General features: G+C 38.0%; 1 protein-coding gene across 3 annotated transcripts in view; it reads right to left on the bottom strand.

Annotated features, from left to right (window-relative positions):
* Positions 1–20018, bottom strand: part of CCDC171 (coiled-coil domain containing 171) — a 348708-nt gene that overhangs the window by 316237 nt on the left and 12453 nt on the right. For all 3 annotated transcript variants that reach the window (XM_082657166.1, XM_082657167.1, XM_082657168.1), the window contains exons 3-4: positions 6756–6930; positions 1364–1554 (exon numbers count right to left, since the gene is read on the bottom strand). In XM_082657166.1, the coding sequence (XP_082513292.1) occupies positions 1364–1554; positions 6756–6930 (366 nt within the window). The remainder of the gene's footprint in view (positions 1–1363; positions 1555–6755; positions 6931–20018) is intronic.

The following is a 20018-nucleotide window of genomic DNA, read 5'->3' as shown; positions in this document are numbered from 1 at the left end:
GATTGACTATAAGGATTGCTGCCACCATTACCCTCTTTCCCCATAGCTCTAGACATTTCATGTGGAGAAGTTTATACAAAGCAGTTCAGGGACTTGTAGTTCCAGGTGCCACCTAAACTCCCCCCATTCAAATACTAATGGAGCCCTTGTATATGCCAGGCACTGTTCCAAGGTCTAGGAATATTACAATAAAGAGAAGAGAAAACTGTGACTGTTGACATGCAGGAAATCAAAAGGAGATATGCTGACAAGGTCAGGGAACCTTTGTGCTGAAACTTTTACATTTAACAAATGTTTTTGTAAAATTATTTTTAGTGAAGATTTATTTCCAATATTCTGAAAAGCCATTTACACCAGTGGTAAATGTAGAGCATTTTTATCATGTAATTTTATTTATTTATTTATTTATTTTTGGCTGAGTTGGGTCTTTGTTGCTGCACACGGGCTCTCTCTAGTTGCAGCGAGCAGGGGCTACTCTTAGTTGTGGTGCGCAGGCTTCTCACTGCGGTGGCTTCTCTTATTGCGGAGCACGGGCTCTAGGCGCAGCACGGGCTTCAGTAGTTGTGGCTCACAGGCTCTAGAGCACAGTCTCAGTAGTTGTGGCACACGGGCTTAGTTGCTCCGCAGCATCTTCCTGGACCAGGGCTCGAACCTGTGTCCCCTGCATTGGCAGGCAGATTCTTGACCACTGCACCACCAGGGAAGCCCTATCATGTATTTTTAAATTTAAATTGGTACTTCCAAAAAGTGGCAAATACAGACAATTCAAAATCTATCTTTTAAGTGGGTGGCAACTTCAACATTAAACCATACTTTTACTTTAGAGACTAAAAAGGAACAAAAAATGGGAGAATAAATAGCTCACAATAATTTCAATAAAAGGTCATCAAATATTTATATACTGTGCCTATATAGAATGTACCCTACACAGATAATGAAGTTTACATCAGATACATAAAAATTTTTCTACATTTATTGCATATTCAGGTCAAAATCTGGGGCCCACATTTTTAAAATTACAAATTTTCATGTTGCTGGACCAAAAGGGTTGTGGGTTCTTATCTTCTTACAGTATTCCCATATAAGTGAGTTGGTTTTTTTTTTGATCAGAGATCTCAAACTGTTTTTCACAAAAGAAACAATATATATATTAATATATTGCTAAAGCATATAAAAAATAGACCTGCAAAAATGCCCCTAAAAAGGAAAGAAGAGAGGGAGAAAGGAAGGGAGTTGGGCGGGGGGGGAAGAAATTAGATTTTCTTGCTTTCTGGTATTTTCCTTTCCAAAAATAACTTCAAATAATGTATAATACATATAATGAATATTAAATATAAAAAAATTCCTTCATAAAATATTTTACCTGTACAGTTTTCTCTAGTCTGCTTTTTTCTTTCATAAGTAAATCATATTTTTGATCACAGTTTTGAATTATATTGTCTCTTTCCTCCAAATCACATTCAAATCTTCTGCATTCTTCTTTCCATTTCTCCTGGGAAGTCTGGAATGCTTTCTCCATCCCACTTGCCTTTCCCTGAAGTTCTGCATTCTGAGCTATTAAAAATATAAAAGAATAATAGGTACATTTACAACCATAAATTAAAACCGTAGGAGTTCAGAAACCTAGGCATTGGAGCTGATTTCAATTACAGCATGATATTAAGACAAAACATTTAACCACTTCATACCAGTGAACTCTTGAAAAGTTCCTGTCCCAAAACCAATCTATTCTACAATTTCTCAATCTCTTCTTCCCCTCCAGACAGAGGTGATTTTGCTGTGAAATTGTTATGACATATTCCTAGAGGCACACCCAAGTTTAGATGCACCAGCTGCAATTCAAATGCTTTTTCTCCTATTCAAGAAAATAAAAATTTTTTAAGTGTGACATATAATAGGGCTACTTTTTAAAAAGACTTGATAGATTACAAATTTTGATTTTTGACTTGGCAACAAGTTAGTTGTGGCATATCTTACACTTGATACTGTCACAAAATTGAGGTTGGGAACCCTAGAACTATAGCTCTTTACTCCCCCAAAGTTAGGCTCGATTCACCTCTCATCCTAGTATTACCTCAACAATAACCATCACTTCCCAACTCACTATGGCTGCTGTTTGCCTCAGCACCTAGAAAGAAGTGATGAAAGGCTTCCAGGTCTGGCTCCATCACCTATCACCTGATTAAACCTCCCTGACTCTCTAACCCTCAGTGGGAATAAAGTTGTTGTAAAGATAAAAATGAGGAAATATGTACAAACATACTTGTTAAACAAACCAAAAAAAAAAAAGCCAGTTAGTAGTATTATTTTTAAATTATATTTGTGTTTTGAATGGATATGTTCAAAATACAAGTTATTATCAAAGGTACAAAAAGTCTCCCTCCCATCCAGTTACTCTCTCTACAAGACATTATTGTATGGTTTAGTATCCTGTATTGCAGGTAAAAAGTTTGAGGCCATTTTGATTCCTGTTCCTTTGCATCTGGTTTATTTTTCTTTCCTTTCCTTTCCTTTTCTCTTTGAAAGCTTTAGGATCTTTTTTTGGTCTCTATTTTTCTGGAATTTCATAATGCTATGCCTTCACATGGGTCTATTTTTTTCCACTGTGGTGAATATTCTGTGGACCCTTTCAATCTGGCAACTCATATCCTTCAGCTCTGAGATTTTTTTTAAGTAATTTCATTAATCATTTATCCCTCTCTGTTTTCTCTCTTATCTCTTTCTTTCAATATTACCTATTATTCAGATTGGCCCTCAAAGTTTCTTGCCTTTTCTCTCCTATTTTTCCACCTTTGCCTTTTTTAATCTAATTTTGGGATATTTCTTCCATCTTCATCTTCCAATGCTTCTACTGATATTTTTCATTTCTGATTTCACATATTTTTTACATCTTTATTGGAGTATAATTGCTTTACAATGGTGTGTTAGTTTCTGCTTTATAACAAAGTGAATCAGTTATACACATACATATGTTCCCATATCTCTTCCCTCTTGCGTCTCTGTCCCTCCCACCCTCCCTATCCCACCCTTCTAGGTGGTCACAAAGCACCGAGCTGATCTCCCTGTGCTATGTGGCTGCTTCCCACTAGCTATCTATTTTACGTTTGGTAGTGTATATATGTCCATGCCACTCTCCCACTTTGTCACAGCTTACCCTTCCCCCTCCCCATATCCTCAAGTCCATTCTCTAGTAGGTCTGTGTCTTTATTCCTATCTTATCCCTAGGTTCTTCATGATATTTTTATTTCTTAAATTCTATATATATGTGTTAGCATACGGTATTTGTCTTTCTCTTTCTGACTTACCTCACACTGTATGACAGACTCTAGGTCCATCCACCTCATTACAAATAGCTCAATTTTGTTTCTTTTTATGGCTGAGTAATATTCCACTGTATATATGTGCCACATCTTCTTTATCCATTCATCCGATGATGGACACTTAGGTTGTTTCCAAAAATATGGAACGCTTCACGAATTTGCGTATCATGCTTGCGCAGGGGGCATGCTAATCTTCTCTGTATCGTTCCAATTTTAGTATATGTGCTGCCGAAGCGAGCACCTGATTTCACATTTTTAATTTCTAAGAGTTTTCTTTTTTTTATACCACCTGGTTCTTGCATCATGGATGGAATATATTCTTTTCAGCTCTGAGGATATTAATAATGCTTATTTGTTAAATCTTCTCCTTGCAGAGTTTCTGATTCTTCCAAATTATTTTTTTCTCTCCATTTTAGAGGCTTTCCACGAGTATCTGCTAATTCTTGGCTGCCTGCTCCCAATTAAGTGTAACTATAAGGGTGACATACCTTTTATACATCCACATAACCACTACCTAGATTCTGAGCTTCAGGATGAAACTTGATAACTGTGGTCTGATAAAAGTAGGCCATTTATTAGGAAATCCCCAACATCAGCATCATTAGGTTTTTCCTCTTGGCTTGGTCAGATGACCCATGGAAGAGTTTTCCAAGCTCCCACGTGAAGTGTAGAAATCTCAGTGCTAGCTTTTGGGAAACTCAACAGAAAAAAGGAAGCTGGAAGGAATAGTTCCTCAATATTTAACATTGAGTATGTTATCTTCCTGTTTTTGCCAGTCTGGAGACCCTGTATTTTATCATCTCCAGATATTATGCCCCCCGAATTACACTAGGAAGTGGGAGCAATCCCAGAATATCATACTCTTGGGAAGGGGATCTAAGAACCTAAGTGCCTCTAGAGCAAACAGATTTCATCTAACCCTCTTTACTTTACTTCTGCTATTCCAATTCCTAATTCCAAAGGTAGCTGGTGCTTCCAGTTCATAAGCCTTTGATTATCTAGCAAGTTGTGTGCCAGCTTTCCCAACCCCTGGCTTAGGATTCTGATGTCTCAGGTCTGCTAAGTCAGTTATCCCTCATCCATTCATTTTCCAGCTTCGAAAATTTTCTCTGTTATCTTGTCTCCTCTCTCAATCATTATGAGATTATCTCTTTTAATATCCCATAACTCCATCAGGCTGTTTTTTATTCTACCCTCAATATTTTATCATACATATAAAGTTTAAAGTATTGTAAAATGAACACCTGTAAAGCCCAGACTAGACTCTATGATTGTTAACATTTTGCCGTATGTATTTTCTTTACCACACATTCATCCATCTATCCATGCATCCACTCATTTATTTCATCCATCAGACCATACTTTTTTATGCATTTCAAAACAAGTTGCAAATAAAAGTACATTTCACTGCTGAATAATTAAGCATTCATATCAATAATATAGAATTCAATTTTTTTTGCAGGTAAAATTTACATATAGTGAAATGGACAAATCTTAAGTGCTCCATTCAAAGAGACTTGACAAATGCATACACTCATGTAACCAAAACCCCTATCAAAATACAGAAAATTTCCTTCAATCAGAAAAGTTTCCCCCTACTTTTCCTAGTTAGTCCTCACTGCCAACCCATCCTAGAGGTAACCGCGGTTCTGATTTTTTTTTCACCAACGACTAGTTTTTTCTGTCCTAGAATTTCATATAATGGAATCATACAGGAAGTCCTCTTCTGTGTAAAGTTTCACTCAGCATAATGTTTTTGAGATTCACTCATGTTATTGAATGTATCAGTAGTTTGGTTCATTTTTATTGCTTAGTAATATTTCATTGAGTGAATATACAAAAATTGTTTCTTCATTCTTCTGTCAATGGACATTTGGGGTTTCTCTCCAATTTGGGGCTGCCATGAATAGAGCTGCTATGAAATTCTTATACAAGTCTTTTGTGGACAAATGTTTCTCAGAGAAACTACCAAAGAGTGAAACTTCTGGGTCACTGGATAAATATATGTTTATTTTAAAAGAAATTGCCAAGTTTTTTTCCAAAGTATTTGTACCATTTCACTTTCTCACTAACAAAGTATAAGAGTTCCAGTTCCTCTACAACCTAACTAACATTTGGTATTGACAGTCCTTTCAATGAGAGCCATCAGATGGGTATGCAGTGACAGTCACTGTGGTTTTAGTTTGCATTTCTCTGATGACAAATGAAGGTAAGCATTTTTCATATGATTAACGGCCATTCTTCTATGTTCCTCTGTAAAGTGTCTTGAAATCATTTGACTTTGGGCAAGTAACTTCCCATCTTCCCTGGACTTCAACTTCCTCATAATTAAATAAAAGTCATTAACTTGTACATCTAGTGCCTTTCAAGTCTTATAATCCTAAGTTCCAGATAGTAGTTTAGTAATTAAATGCCAAAGGTAATCAAAAGTATTTTTGACCAATGGCCAGGCCAAGACTAGGGATTGTAACCTTTATAATATTATAACGGGACATTCTCTTGGCCCCGTGCAGTTAACAAAGCACTTTTATTTTCTCATTTCATCCTTAAAACAACCTAGGTTCAAGTATCAGTAAGTGGCAGAATCAGGACCTAAATCTAAATCTTCAGAATTCACGTTCAGTGTTCTCTTCATTAAAACCTGCTGAGTGTAAGAATGTTCAGGGCAACACTATTCTTAATAAACAAAAAACAGACACTACCCACTACCAATAGAAATGGATGAATATAAGTGTGGTATGTTCACACTATATAATACTAAACATCAATATGAAGTTCATATGACAATAGGAATGAACTCACAAGCACAAAGTTGAAGAAAAGAAGCCAGATACAAAAGAGTACATACTATATGATTCCTTTCATATAAAGTACGAAAAAGAGGCAAAATTAATTATTGCTATTAAAAATCAGGATAGCAGTTATCTATGTGGAGGACTTCTGGTAATTTTCCATTTCATGACCCAGGTGCTGGTTATAAGTCATACACTTTTCTAGGCACACTTCTTTATATATATTATACTCTGTGGTTCCTAAACCTAGCTAATCAACAAATCACCTGCAGTGCTTCTTGAACATACAGATTTTCTCAAGCTAGAGATTCTGTTTCAGATTACATGTGATAGGAGGCCTATGAATTTTTTAAAAATCTCTATATGATTCTGCTGATTATTCATGAAACAAGTGCTCTAAAAAGTGATTAACAGAATTTTCAAACCATTTTTCTATACTTGTACAAAAAAAATAATGTAAGGTAAAGTAAATGAATGTTCACATAATTGCCAGAAGACATACACACACAGCAAAGTCTGTCCATCAAAGGCCAGTCAAAGAAATCAAAACCCTACCTCTGATCCTATATGGAATGCATACACAACAGGAAGCAATGATATACAATGACGTTACAAACATGGAAAGAAATAGAAATAGTTTTACCACAGAGTTTTTCTTGGATCCTATGTGCCTCCGCTAATCTTTCTTCAGCAGCCCGCCTTCCGAGTCCAGCTTCCTTTCTAGCAACAGCCAGGTCATATTCCAGACTTTGTCGCAATGCCTCTCCTTTTTCAACCTCGGATCGTAGCTTGGCAATCTGGCTCTCGTAGCTTGCCAGCTAAAAACAGACTTCTGATATCATGAACCAATATAAAAATATGTCTCCAAGATTATGAGATCATGCACTCAAACATTTTCTTAGAGAAATTTGTTTCTATAATATTTATAAGACAAGAATTTACACATTTATACTTTATAAAAGACTGGAAAAGAAGCACTAGCCTTACTCAGCAAACAACATTCATTAATTTTCTTATTTTAGAGAATCCACTAGAGAAAAAATTTTTTTAATTCTTATATGCACGTCTTATTAAAAGTAAAGAGAAATCACAGGTTTTAATCAGAAAAAGTCATACCTAAGAAGTGAAAAAAATGCATGACATACAGTAAGAACTTAAAAATTCATTCTTGGGCTTCCCTCGTGGCGCAGTGGTTGAGAGTCCGCCTGCCGAGGTAGGGAACATGGGTTCGTGCTCCGGTCCGGAAAGATCCCACATGCCGCAGAACGGCTGGGCCCGTGGGCCATAGCCGCTGAGCCTGCGCGTCCGGACCCTGTGTTCCGCAACGGGAGAGGCCACAACAGTGAGAGGCCCACATACCGGAAAAAAAAAAAAAAAATTCATTCTCTCCTCTACTCCTAAACCCTAATTGAAATCAAGAAGCAAATGGTGAACTTCCCTGGCAGTCCAGTGGTTAAGACTCCGCACTCCCAATGCAGGGGGCACAGGTTCGAACCCTGGTCAGGGAGCTAATGTCCCACATGCCACACAGTGCAGCCAAAAAAATAAACTAAAAAAAATAAAATAAAATGCCTTAAAAAAAGCAGCAAATAGTATCAAATTTTGGTAAATATTGTCTATATTATTTATCTGGATTATGACATTACTCATAGAGCATAAAGTAATAAAAGTGCCTGTTTTACAGGGATTTTAATGAACGAATATCTAATTTATCTACTATTTAGATAACCAGATAGTTAATAACTAGATTTAATTTATCTAATATCCTTCCATGAAGTAGTGTGACAGGAGACAGGTCAGAGAGTTAGAACCAGATGATTTATAAAGTCCCTTCCCACTCCGAAATTCTATGATCTAATCAATGATTCATTAAATGATATTAAATACTTGCTACATGTCAAGTACAGTGAAAGATATAAAAACAAACATTATAGAGCCCCTGATCTCAAGTAATGAAATGCTATAGAAAGTCATAAGGGATTAGTTTTATGAAAGAGGTAAAAATGTTATGATAGTTCAAAGAAAAGCAAAATTACTTCTTGCTGGAGGGAGAGAAAGAAATGATGGATGAGAGAGAATGCTAGGAAGATATCATACGGGAAAGCATCAAGCTACTATATCAGGCTAGAAATAGATGGTCCAATTACCATATAAGAAAAGACAAAAAGGATTTCTAAAGTACAATCAGAAATTACCGTTAAGTAGCAGTTAATATGTAGAGTGCAGCAGGAGTTACACTCTTTTTAACATATATAAAAAAAAAATTTCCATTTTTATAAATGTTAGAAAAGTAAATGTCTTCAGCACACTTATACTCACAAAATAAGAATTTACAAATATCTTTCAATAAGTTAATGGAAAAAAACATAAAACCTTTATTACATCTTCAAGATAACTCCGTTTATTTCAGAATCACGCCATCCCTCCCTGCCCAGGAATAAAGTTGGTAACATTTGGGCATTCCCAGTTGTGCCAGTCATTTACCTGTTTGCCCTCAGACACCCCCTCCCCCATCCTTCTCCAGCTCTACTCCACATTCTAGGAACTACATGTGCCAGACTTCCCTGCCCACTGGCTTCTTGGGAGTTTGGATCAATGAGAGGCACTTGTGGTATATGTGAGGACAGGAAAGGAGAAGCCAGGGTATTTGTCCCTCTCTAGATCTACCCTGAGCAGCATCTGTCTTCCCTGTGGCTGCAAATCCTTCTGGATAGCTAGCTTTTTTCAACCTTAGGAATGAAAGCAACTTCCTAATGTTGCTACCCTCTGGGTTACCTTAACATCCCCTATTTGTCTTTTTACCTCTTCTGGTACTTGTGTAATCAATTCCACTTGGACACCAAATGATATTACTCTTGGTATCAGAAATAGCCTCAAGATGGGTTTCTGATATTTTGTGGTAAACCCATATGAGCCTAAATACAATGAAGACCTTTTTGCAGGTAGAAATGAGATACTTTTGCAGTGATCCATGGCCTCCAGTGGGATCACAATTATTTACATTATCATGTGCAATTGTTTAAAATAAAGTGCCAGTTGAGTTCAAGCCTTTGGGAAATGAAGTAGCAACTGCACTTGACCAACATGGCAGTTTTGTTTACTACAAGACCCATGGCATGGGAAGGCTAAATCTAACTATGCTAGAGAATTTACAAAAATGAAAAGGTAATCCCAGGGTTCTAGAATCTCAGCTCAAGACAGTCAGAAAGCCAGAGAGTTTCTACGTTGACTTTAAAGAATCTCTTATTTCTCATAGCCCCATGGCAGACAAGGCTAAAGACCAGATGGAAAATCTAATTATGGGGAATGCAGAATTAAAATACAAGTTGAATAAAGAGCCTCAACAAGTTTCTAATGTTAAGATGGTATATATCAGCTGGGCATTAGGTAGAAAGGAAGGCGATGGATGAGGACTTTTGGAATTAGACAATCCTGAAAACTGTAAACTTCCAATCTCCTCTGAACACCCCTTCTCCCAACAACAGCAGCCTCTTCTCCCTGTCTGAGCTACTTGACCTTCCCTTGCTTTAAGACTTAGTGAGGACCACAACTGAAATAGCTGTCTTGCAACAAGATGTGCAAGAACCACTTTCACCTCTTTGTTGCCATCGATAGACTCAGACCTCAGTAAGCCACAAGGGGAGAAATGCAGTCTTCTCTGGGAGAAGATAGCATCTATAGCAAAAGGACTGCCAAATCTTGCTAATCTTGTAATAGAAGGAACCCGCAGAACATATATAGGCTTGATTTGGATTTAATAAGCTAGCTGTAACAGTTTGCTCGGAATGGGTGACTGTAAATTGAATTCAACATCAGCCTGCATCACTTAATAAAGTCAAAATGCCGGTACTTTCCTGATATAATATGCAGACTTAAGAAGATGGGAGTGGTGCCTTCCCTTGTGGTCCAGTGGCTAAGACTCTACGCTCCCAATGCAAGGGGCCTGGGTTCAATCCCTGGTCAGGGAACTAGATCCCACATGCTGCAACTAAAAGAGCTCACATGCCGCAACTAAAGATCCCTCATGGGGGTTTCCCTGGTGGCGCAGTGGTTAAGAATCCACCTGCCAATGCAGGGGACACGGGTTCGAGCCCTGGCCCAGGAAGATCCCATATGCCGCAAAGCAACTAAGCCCGTGAGCCACAACTACTGAGCCTGAGCTCTAGAGCCCACGAGCCACAACTACTGAGCCCACGTGCCACAGCTACTGAAGCCTGCGTGCCTAGAGCCCAGCTCCCCAGCAAGAGAAGCCGCGACAATGAGAAGCCCACGCACCGCAACGAAGAGTAGCCCCCGCTCACCGCAACTAGCGAAAGCCCGCACACAGCAATGAAGACCCAGCACAGCCAAAAATAAAAATTAATTAATTAATTAGTTAATTTAAAAAAAGATTTCGCATGCCACAGTGAAGATCCCCCATGTGGCAATGAAGATCCTGTGTGCCGCAATTAAGACCCGGCGCAGCCAAATAAATAGATAAATATTTAAAAAATAAAATAAAATAAAAGAAGATGGGAGTGCTTTTTTTACGAGCAAACCAAAACCTCCCCTTTCGCCAACTGCATCCTCTTTGAGAGCCCAAAGGACATTATTTTCCTAATTAAAGTGCTCTAACATACACTGGCCAACAAAAGCACCCTTAGAAAGCTCTAGCAGCTAACCTCTATATACCAGAGATAATAGTAGATGGTAAAGATAATGGTGGGATATGTCATAATTGAGATGGACTCGCCAACCTCAATCAAAATGGTGAAATTCCAGAGTAGCAAAGGCCAAGTGGTAGCAATTAACCAGTAGAGACAAGGTGAGCACAGTTTCTATAATGGATGGCTGGAGCACAACAGTAATCATAGCATTTGACCTCCAGGTATTTGTGGTGGTATCTAATTGATCCTTGTGTACCTGGGAATTAAAGAGATGGGCAGTCTTCTAAAGCAGTGCTATGCAGTAGATATATAAGGCAAGAAATTTTAAATTTTGTGTAATTTTAAATTTTCTAGTAGCAATATTTTGAAAAGTAAAAATAAATATGTGAAATTAATTTTAACATTTAACCCAATATATCCAAGATTCTTTATTTCAACATAAAATCAACATGAAAAATTATTAGTGAGCTATTTTACTTTTTTTAGATATTTTACACCTTTTTGTACCAAGTTTATGAAATCCAGTGTGTATTTGTATCACATCTTAATTCAGACTAGTCACATTTCAAGTGCTCAAAAGATACATGTGGCTAATGGCCACCATATTGGAGAAGCGATTCTAAAGCATTATTTGGTCTAAACAACAGCAACAAAAACAAACAAACCAAAAAAACCAAACTGACAAAAAAACAGAAAAACTCCAAGTCTGGTGAGCAGAATCCTTACTTAAGTCTCTAAAACATGAAGTCATACCCTCCCATCAGTTCCCAGACTCCCTGACTCCTTGAGGCACCACCACAAGTACACACTGTAAACTTCCCCGAGCCTTTCCCAATGCGCAAGGTACAAGCTCTGAACTGGAGACTAGCATTTACTATATCCCGCATACACAGATCCAGGAAATAAAGGATGGAAGTGGAAGTGGCCTCTCTCTATTAACACAGCCTCTAATAACCTTACCATCTACCAACCCACTCACCGGGTTCCCCCCCACCCACCCAAACATGCAACTTTGGGCTTTGATATTTTAGAAGAGATCTTAATTTACAAAGGGTGAATATTTCTACCAGGTGACACAAAAATGACCCACATTGATACATACTGCAACATGGATTAACTTTGGAAACATGCCAAATGAAACAAAACAAACACAAAGGACAAATACTCTACGGTGCCACTTATATAAGGTATCTATCTAGAATATGCAAATGCATAGAAATATAAAGTAGATTAGAGATTAGCAGGGGGTGGGGATAGGGGAAGGATGATGGGGGAGTTATTGCTTAACAGGTACAGTTTCTGTATGGGATGATAAAAATTTTTGAAAATAGATACTGGCGTGTGAATATAAATATAACTGAATTGTTCACTTAAAATGGTTAAAATTGTAAATGTTATATATTTTTTACCACAGTAAAAAACATTTTTTTAAATCCATTATATCAGAAGCTGAGACTACCTCTAGGCTAGTTTTGGGCTCCTTGTGCCAGTGAAACAAAAGGCAAAGAAAGATGATGTTACCAGAGTCTTGATTACCAAGACTGGCTGGGGTGACCGATCCTGATTACCAAGGGGATAGTGAGGCAGAGGAGACCATGGAAACCTGGGGATTCAACGGTATGATTCTCAGTATATCCATATCTACAGAGATCCAATAGAGGTGGCACCATTAAGGAATCAAACTTTTCAAGAATGAAATGCGGTCACTCCACCAAGGAAAATGCTGGCAGAGGGTAAGGGGAACAGGAATCAGTTGTGACAGAAGTGAAGTGAAAAATATCAGCTTACAGGGCTTCCCTGGTGGCGCAGTGGTTGGGAGTCCGCCTGCCGACACAGGGGACAAGGGTTCGTGCCCCGGTCCGGGAAGATCCCACATGCCGCGGAGCGGCTGGGCCCATGAGCCATGGCCGCTGAGCCTGCGCGTCCGGAGCCTGTGCTCCGCAGCAGGAGAGGCCACAGCAGTGAGAGGCCCAAAAATATCAGCTTATAACCCTAGGACCAGTTCTAAGAATAAGAACTGCAGTAGCTCTGCATATCTGTTATATGTATATATTAGTGATTTTTTTCTTTGCTCCTCATCTCTGGCGTTATATGAAGAATGTTGGTACTATTGGTCTCAATTTAATTCATGAGACACAAAATTGTAAGATTCTGATGGTGAGGATACATATCATCTGTGAGATAGAAACGATGGACTAATAAGGCTTTGTGTCTCCCATTGTGGAGTGGGTGAGAGCATCTTTGTATAGAGGATATTTGAGTTGCCTTGCAAGATTACGCAGGAACAAGATATTACTGCATGGGAGTTACACATGAGCAGAAGAGTGATAATGAATGCTGAAGAGCAAAAAGTGTGGAGTGTCAATTATTTGTCCATTTGATCCATTTCTGAACCCCCTTCTTTTGCTCTACTCTATTATATCATAGGAACTGTAATTCCCATGCTCCATTGTTAAATGACTCTACTTCCAGCAGTGTCTCTGGCAGTAGCTGCATCTCTTTTCAGGTTCCAGCTGCCTATCCTTCATTCCAACATCCCAACCTGACTGAACAGCCCCTACCATGGTTCTCCCTCCCACCAGACAGCTCCAACTTTTGGACTCTGGTAACATCATCTCCTCCCATTGGTCCTCTGGCCTAGAGGTGCTGGTGGCTTCCTGATGTAACTAATCTCTAGGTGGCCTCATCATTCCCTGTTTGAATTCCTAGGTCTTTCATCACCTGTACAACCAATTCCGTCTATTAATGTCCCTCTTTTAGCCTTACTGGGCCTTATTTGATTTCCAGAGCTACCCACAGAGCTGTGAAAAACATATCCTCTAGCTGTGAAAAACAACCATGAGGTTGTTTTCTCATTTAAGCTTCAACATATGCACTACAACATGCAACAGCAACAAAATGGTATCTCCCTCCTTTCCAAAACAAGTCTTCATTCTTTTAGGTCTTATGCTCAACCAGTTGTCTTAGAACCTCCTCTCTGTGTCATCCTCCATGTCTTCCCTGATGCCCTCCTACAGCATGTCTCAGCCTCTAAAAGGTCTTTCACCATTTTTACACCATGACCCTCTTTGGCAATCTGGCACAGCCTTTTCAAAATAATGTAATTACATGCATAAAATAAAATACACAAGATAACAAAAAGAATCAAAGTATAAAAATAAATATATAACAACCAATTTGTGATGCTGTAATCTACGTTACTTCTTTAAAAACACATTAAATAACAAGTTGTACTCACAAGTCTAATAACCATTTCAAAGTAATGACAAGTATAAACAATATTTCAATATATTTGCAGTAACTGAAGTATGGTATGTGTCTGCAATTTCTATTGGTGATAAATTCAAAAGTACTGCTAATCCTACTATAGCTTGCTTTCAAAAGGACGACAGGCTGGGCCAAGCCCTTCATAACTGAAGGAAATGCTTAACATGAGTTAGGGGTTAATAAAAATAAAAATATAATTTCTCCCTATCCAACTACATGGATTCCTTGATTTCTCAGTTTGTAAGGACCCCTGCTTAAGACCCCTACTCCTAAGAAATCTGGCAGGATCAGTCAAACACCTTTAGGTCTTGAACCCTAGAAAGCCTACTGCTTCGTCCTAGGTATCCAGTAACTTTTGGCTAGAGAAAGTTACATTGCTTTTCCTTATTCTCTCCCACCCTCATTGCTCTAAAAGATTTTCTTGCTCTATCGTCACTATTGGGGCCAATGAGATATCTGAATAGCTTCATGACCTCTTGTCCTACTTTGCACATCTGTATTATTATGCTCAAATAATTTTAATAACCACCGCAAAAGTGAAAACCTTGTGGCATTTTCCCATCTCAATCACCCACATTAGTACAACTTAGTTTCATTCGGAAGCTGTGAGTCTGTAAGAAACTCCTCTCCCCCATACCCTCTGCCCACTAATAAATCTCAACAGTAACCTATTATTTCCATACCTAGGAAAGAAAACGGGGGCTCAGAAAAATGACATAAGTTGCCCAAGAACCCACAATAATGAAATTCCTAGAGAAGTCATTTTAAAGATTTTTATTATTTTTTATTGTGGTATAATTGACATATTATATTAGTTTCAGGTGTACAACATAATGATTTAATATTTATACATATTGCAAAATGATCACCACATAATTCTAGTTAACATCCATCACCATACATAGTTATAATTTTTTTCTTGTGATGAGAACTTTTAAGATCTACTCTCTTAGCAACTTTCAAAAATGCAATACAGTACATTATTAACTATAGTTGCCACGCTGTATATTACATACCCAGGACTTATTTTATAACTGGAAGTGTGTACCTTTTGACCCCCTTCACCCATTTCATCTACCTCCACCCACCCCCTGCCTCTGACAACCACCAATATATTCTCTGTATCTATGAGCTTGGAGTTTTCTTTAATTTTTAAATACCACCTATAAATGATATCATACAGTATTTGTCTTTTTTTTAACATCTTTATTGGAGTATAATTGCTTAACAATGTTGTGTTAGTTTCTGCTGTATAACAAAGTAAATCAGCTACACATATAAATTTATCCCCATTTCTCCTCCCTCTTGCGTCTCCTTCCCACCCTCCCTAACCCACCCCTCTATGTGGTCACAAATCACGGAGCTGATCTCCCTGTGCCATGCGGCTGCTTCCAACTAGCTATCTATTTTACATTTGGTACTGTATATATGTCCATGCCACTCTCTCACTTCATCCCAGCTTACCCTTCCCCCTCTCCATGTCCTCAAGTCCATTCTCTACATCTGCGTCTTTATTCCTGTCCTGTCCCTAGGTTCTTCAGAACCACTTTATTTTTTTAAGATTCCGTATATATGCATCAGCATACGGTATTTGTTTTTCTCTTTCTGACTTACTTCACTCTGTAGGACAGTCTCTAGGTACATCCACCTCACTGCAAATAACTCAATGCTGTTTCTTTTTATGGCAGAGTAATATTCCATTGTATATATGTACCATATCTTCTTTATCCATTCATCTGTTGATGGACACTTAGGTTGCTTCCACATCCTGGCTATTGTAAACAGTGCTGCAATGAACATTGTGGTACATGACTCTTTTTGAATTATGGTTTTCTCAGGGTATATGCCCAGTACTGGGATTGCTGGGTCATATGGTAGTCCTGTTTTTAGTTTAAGGAACCTCCATACTGTTCTCCATAGTGGCTGTATCAGTCTACATTCCCCCCAACAGTACAAGAGGGTTCCCCTTTCTCCACACCCTCTCCAGCATATACTGTTTGTAGATTTTTTGATGATAGCCATTCTGACCGGTGTGAGGTGATATCTCATTGTACTTTTGATTTGCATTTCTCTAATGATTAGTGATGTTGATCATACTTTCATGTGTTTGTTGGCAATCTGTATATCTTCTCTGGAGAAACATCTATTTGGGATTTCTGCCCATTTTTGGATTCGGTTGTTTGTTTTATTAATACTGAGCTGCATGAGCTGCTTGTATATTTTGGAGATTAATCCTTTGTCAGTTGCTTCATTTGCAAATATTTTCTCCCATTCTGAGGGTTGTTCTTTTTGTCTTGTTTAGTTTTCTTTGTTGTGCAAAAGCTTTTAAGTTTCATTACATCCCATTTGTTTCTTTTTGTTTTTATTACCATTTCTCTAGGAGGTTGGCCAAAAAGGATCTTCCTGTGATTTATGTCACAGAGTGTTCTAGCTATGTTTTCCTCTAAGAGTTTTATAGTGACTGGCCTTACATTTTGGTCTCTAATCCATTCTGAGTTTATTTTTCTGTATGGTCTTAGGGAGTGTTCTAATTTCATTCTTTTACATGTAGCTGTCCAGTGTTCCCAGCACCACTTATTGAAGAGGCTGTCTTTTCTCCATTGTATATTCTTCTCTCATTTATCAAAGATAAGGTAACCATATGTGCATGGGTTTATCTCTGGGCATTATATCCTGTTTCATTGATCTATATTTCTGTTTTTGTACCGGTACCATATACTGTCTTCATTACTGCAGCTTTGTAATATAGTCTGAAGTCTGGGATTCTGATTCCTCCAGCTCTATTTTTCTTTCTCAAGATTGCTTTGGCTATTCGGGGTCTTTTGTGTTTCCATACAAATTGTGAAATCTTTTGTTCTAGTTCTGTGAAAAATGCCATTGGTAGTTTGATAGGGATTGCACTGAACCTATAGATTGCTTTGGGTAGTATAGTCATTTTCACAATGTTGATTCTTCCAATCCAAGAACATGGTATATCTCTCCATCTGTTTATATCATCTTTAATTTCTTTCATCAGTGTCTTACAGTTTTCTGCAGACAGGTCTTTTGTCTCCTTAGGTAGGTTTATTCCTAGGTAATTTATTCTTTTTGTTGCAGTGGTAAATGGGAGTGTTTCCTTAATTTCTCTTTCAGATTTGTCATCATTAGTGCATAGGAATGAAAGAGATTTGTGTGCATTAATTTTGTATCCTGCTACATTACTAAATTTATTGATTAGCTCTAGTAGTTTTCTGGTAGCATCTTTAGGATTCTCTATGTATAGTATCATGTCATCTGCAAACAGTGACAGCTTTACTTCTTCTTTTCTGATTTGGATTCCTTTTATTTCTTTTTCTTCTCTGACTCCTGTGGCTAAACTTCCAAAACTATGTTGAGTAAGAGTGGCGAGAGTGGGCAACCTTGACTTGTTCCTGATCTTAGTGGCAATGGTTTCAGTTTTTCACTACTGAGAACGATCGTAGCTATGGGCTTGTCATAAATGGCCTGTATTATGTTGAGGTAAGTTCCCTCTATGCTTACTTTCTGGAGGGTTTTTATCATAAATGGGTGTTGAATTTTGTCAAAAGCTTTTTTTGTGTCTATTGAAATGATCATATGGATTTTATCCTTCAGTTTGTTAATATGGTGCATCACACTGATTGCTTTGCGTATATTGAAGAATCCTTACATTCCTAGGATAAACCCCACTTGATCGTGGTGTATGATCCCTTTAATGTGCTGTCGAATTCTGTTTGTTGAGGATTTTTGCATCTATGTTCATCAGGGACACTGGCCTGTAGTTTTCTTTTTCTGTGACATCTTTGTCTGGTTTTGGTATCAGGGTGATGGTGGGTTCGCAGAATGAGTTTGGGAGTGTTCCTCCCTGTGCTATATTTTGGAAGAGTTTGAGAAGGATATGTGTTAGCTCTTCTCTCAATGTTTGATAGAATTCACCTGTGAAGCCATCTGGTACTGGACTCTTGTTTGTTGGATAATTTTTTTTTTTTTTTTTTTTTTTTTCAGTACGTGGGCCTCTCACTGTTGTGGACTCTCCCTTTGCGGAGCACAGGCTCCGGACGCACAGGCCCAGTGGCCAGGGCTCACGTGCCCAGCCGCTCCACGGCATGTGGGATCCTCCCGGACCGGGGCACGAACCCGTGTCCCCTACATCTGCAGGCGGACTCTCAACCACTGCACCACCAGGGAAGCCCTGTTGGATGATTTTTAATCGCAGCTTCAATTTCAGTGCTTGTGACTGGTCTGTTTATATTCTCTATTTCTTCCTGGTTCAGTCTTGGAATGTTGTGCTTTTCCAAGAATTTGTCCATTTCTTCCAGGTTGTCCATTTTATTGGCATATAGTTACTTATAGTAATCTCTCATGATCCTTTGTATTTCTACAGTGTCAGTTGTTATTTCTCCTTTTCCATTTCTAATTCTATTGATTTGAGCCTTCTCCCTTTTTTTCTTTAGGAGTCTGGCCAATGGTTTAATCAATTATTCTTATCTTCTCAAAGAACCAGGTTTTAGTTTTATTGATCTTTGCTATCGTTTCCTTCATTTCTTCTTCATTTATTTCAGACCTGATCTTTATGATTTCTTTCCTTCTACTAACTTTGGGGGTTTTTTTGTTCTTCTTTCTCTAATTGCTTTAGGTGTAAGGTTAGGTTGTTTATTTGAGGTTTTTCTTGTTTCTTGAGATAGGACTGTATTGCTATAAACTTCCCTCTTAGAACTGCTTTTGCTGCATCCCATAGGTTTTGGGTCGTCGTGTTTTCATTGTCATTTGTTTCTAGGTATTTTTTGATTTCCTCTTTGATTTCTGCAGTGATCTCTTGGTTATTTAGTAGTGTATTGTTTAGCCTCCATGTGTTTGTATGTTTTACAGTTTTTTTCCTGTAATTGATATGTAGTCTCATAGCATTGTGGTCAGAAAAGATACTTGATATGATTTCAATTTTCTTAAATTTACCAAGGCTTGATTTGTGACCCAAGATATGATCTACCCTGGAGAATGTTCCATGAGCACTTGAGAAGAACGTGTATTCTGTTGTTTTTGGATGGAATGTCCTATAAATATCAACTAAGTCCATCTTGTGTAATGTGTCATTTAAAGCTTGTGTTTCCTTATTTATTTTCATTTTGGATGATCTGTCCATTGGTGAAAGTGGGGTGTTAAAGTCCCCTACTATGACTGTGTTACTCTCGATTTCCCATTTTATGGCTGTTAGCATTTGCCTTATGTATTGAGGCGCTCCTATGTTGGGTGCATAAATATTTATAATTGTTATATCTTCTTCTTGGATTGCTCCCTTGATCATTATGTAGTGTCCTTCTTTGTCCCTTGTAATAGTCTTTATTTTAAATTCTATTTTGTCTGATATGAGAACTGCTACTCCAGCTTTCTTTTGATTTCCATTTGCATGGAATATCTTTTTCCATCCCCTCACTTTCAGTCTGTATGTGTCCCTAGGTCTGAAGTGGGTCTCTTGTAGACAGCATGTATATGGGTCTTGTTTATGTACCCATTCAGCCAGTCTATATCTTTTGGTTGGTGCATTTAATCCTTTTACATTTAAGGTAATTGTCAATATGTATGTTCCTATTACCATTTTCTTAATTGTTTTGGGTTTGTTTTTGTAGGTCTTTTCCTTCTCTTGTGTTTCCTGCCTAGAGAAGTTCCTTTAGCATTTGTTGTACAGCTGGTTTGGTGGTGCTGAACTCTTAGCTTTTGCTTGTCGGTAAAGGTTTTAATTTCTCTGTCAAATCTGAATGAGATCCTTGCTGGGAAGAGTAATCTTGGTTGTAGGTTTTCCCCTTTCATCACGTTAAATATGTGCTGCCACCTCCTTCTGACTTGCAGAGTTTCTGCTAAAAGATCAACTGCTAACCTTATGGGGATTCCCTTGTATGTTATTAGTTGCTTTTAATATTTTTCCTTCGTATTTTATTTTTGATAGTTTGATTAATATATGTCTTGGTGTGTTTCTCCTTGGATTTATCCTGTATGGGACT

The sequence above is a fragment of the Grampus griseus genome (assembly GCF_964374135.1).
Source record: "Grampus griseus genome assembly, chromosome: 6".
Classification (NCBI taxonomy): domain Eukaryota; kingdom Metazoa; phylum Chordata; class Mammalia; order Artiodactyla; family Delphinidae; genus Grampus; species Grampus griseus.
The sequence above is the reverse complement of the archived record's forward strand: the minus strand, read 5'-3'. Positions and strand labels throughout refer to the sequence as shown.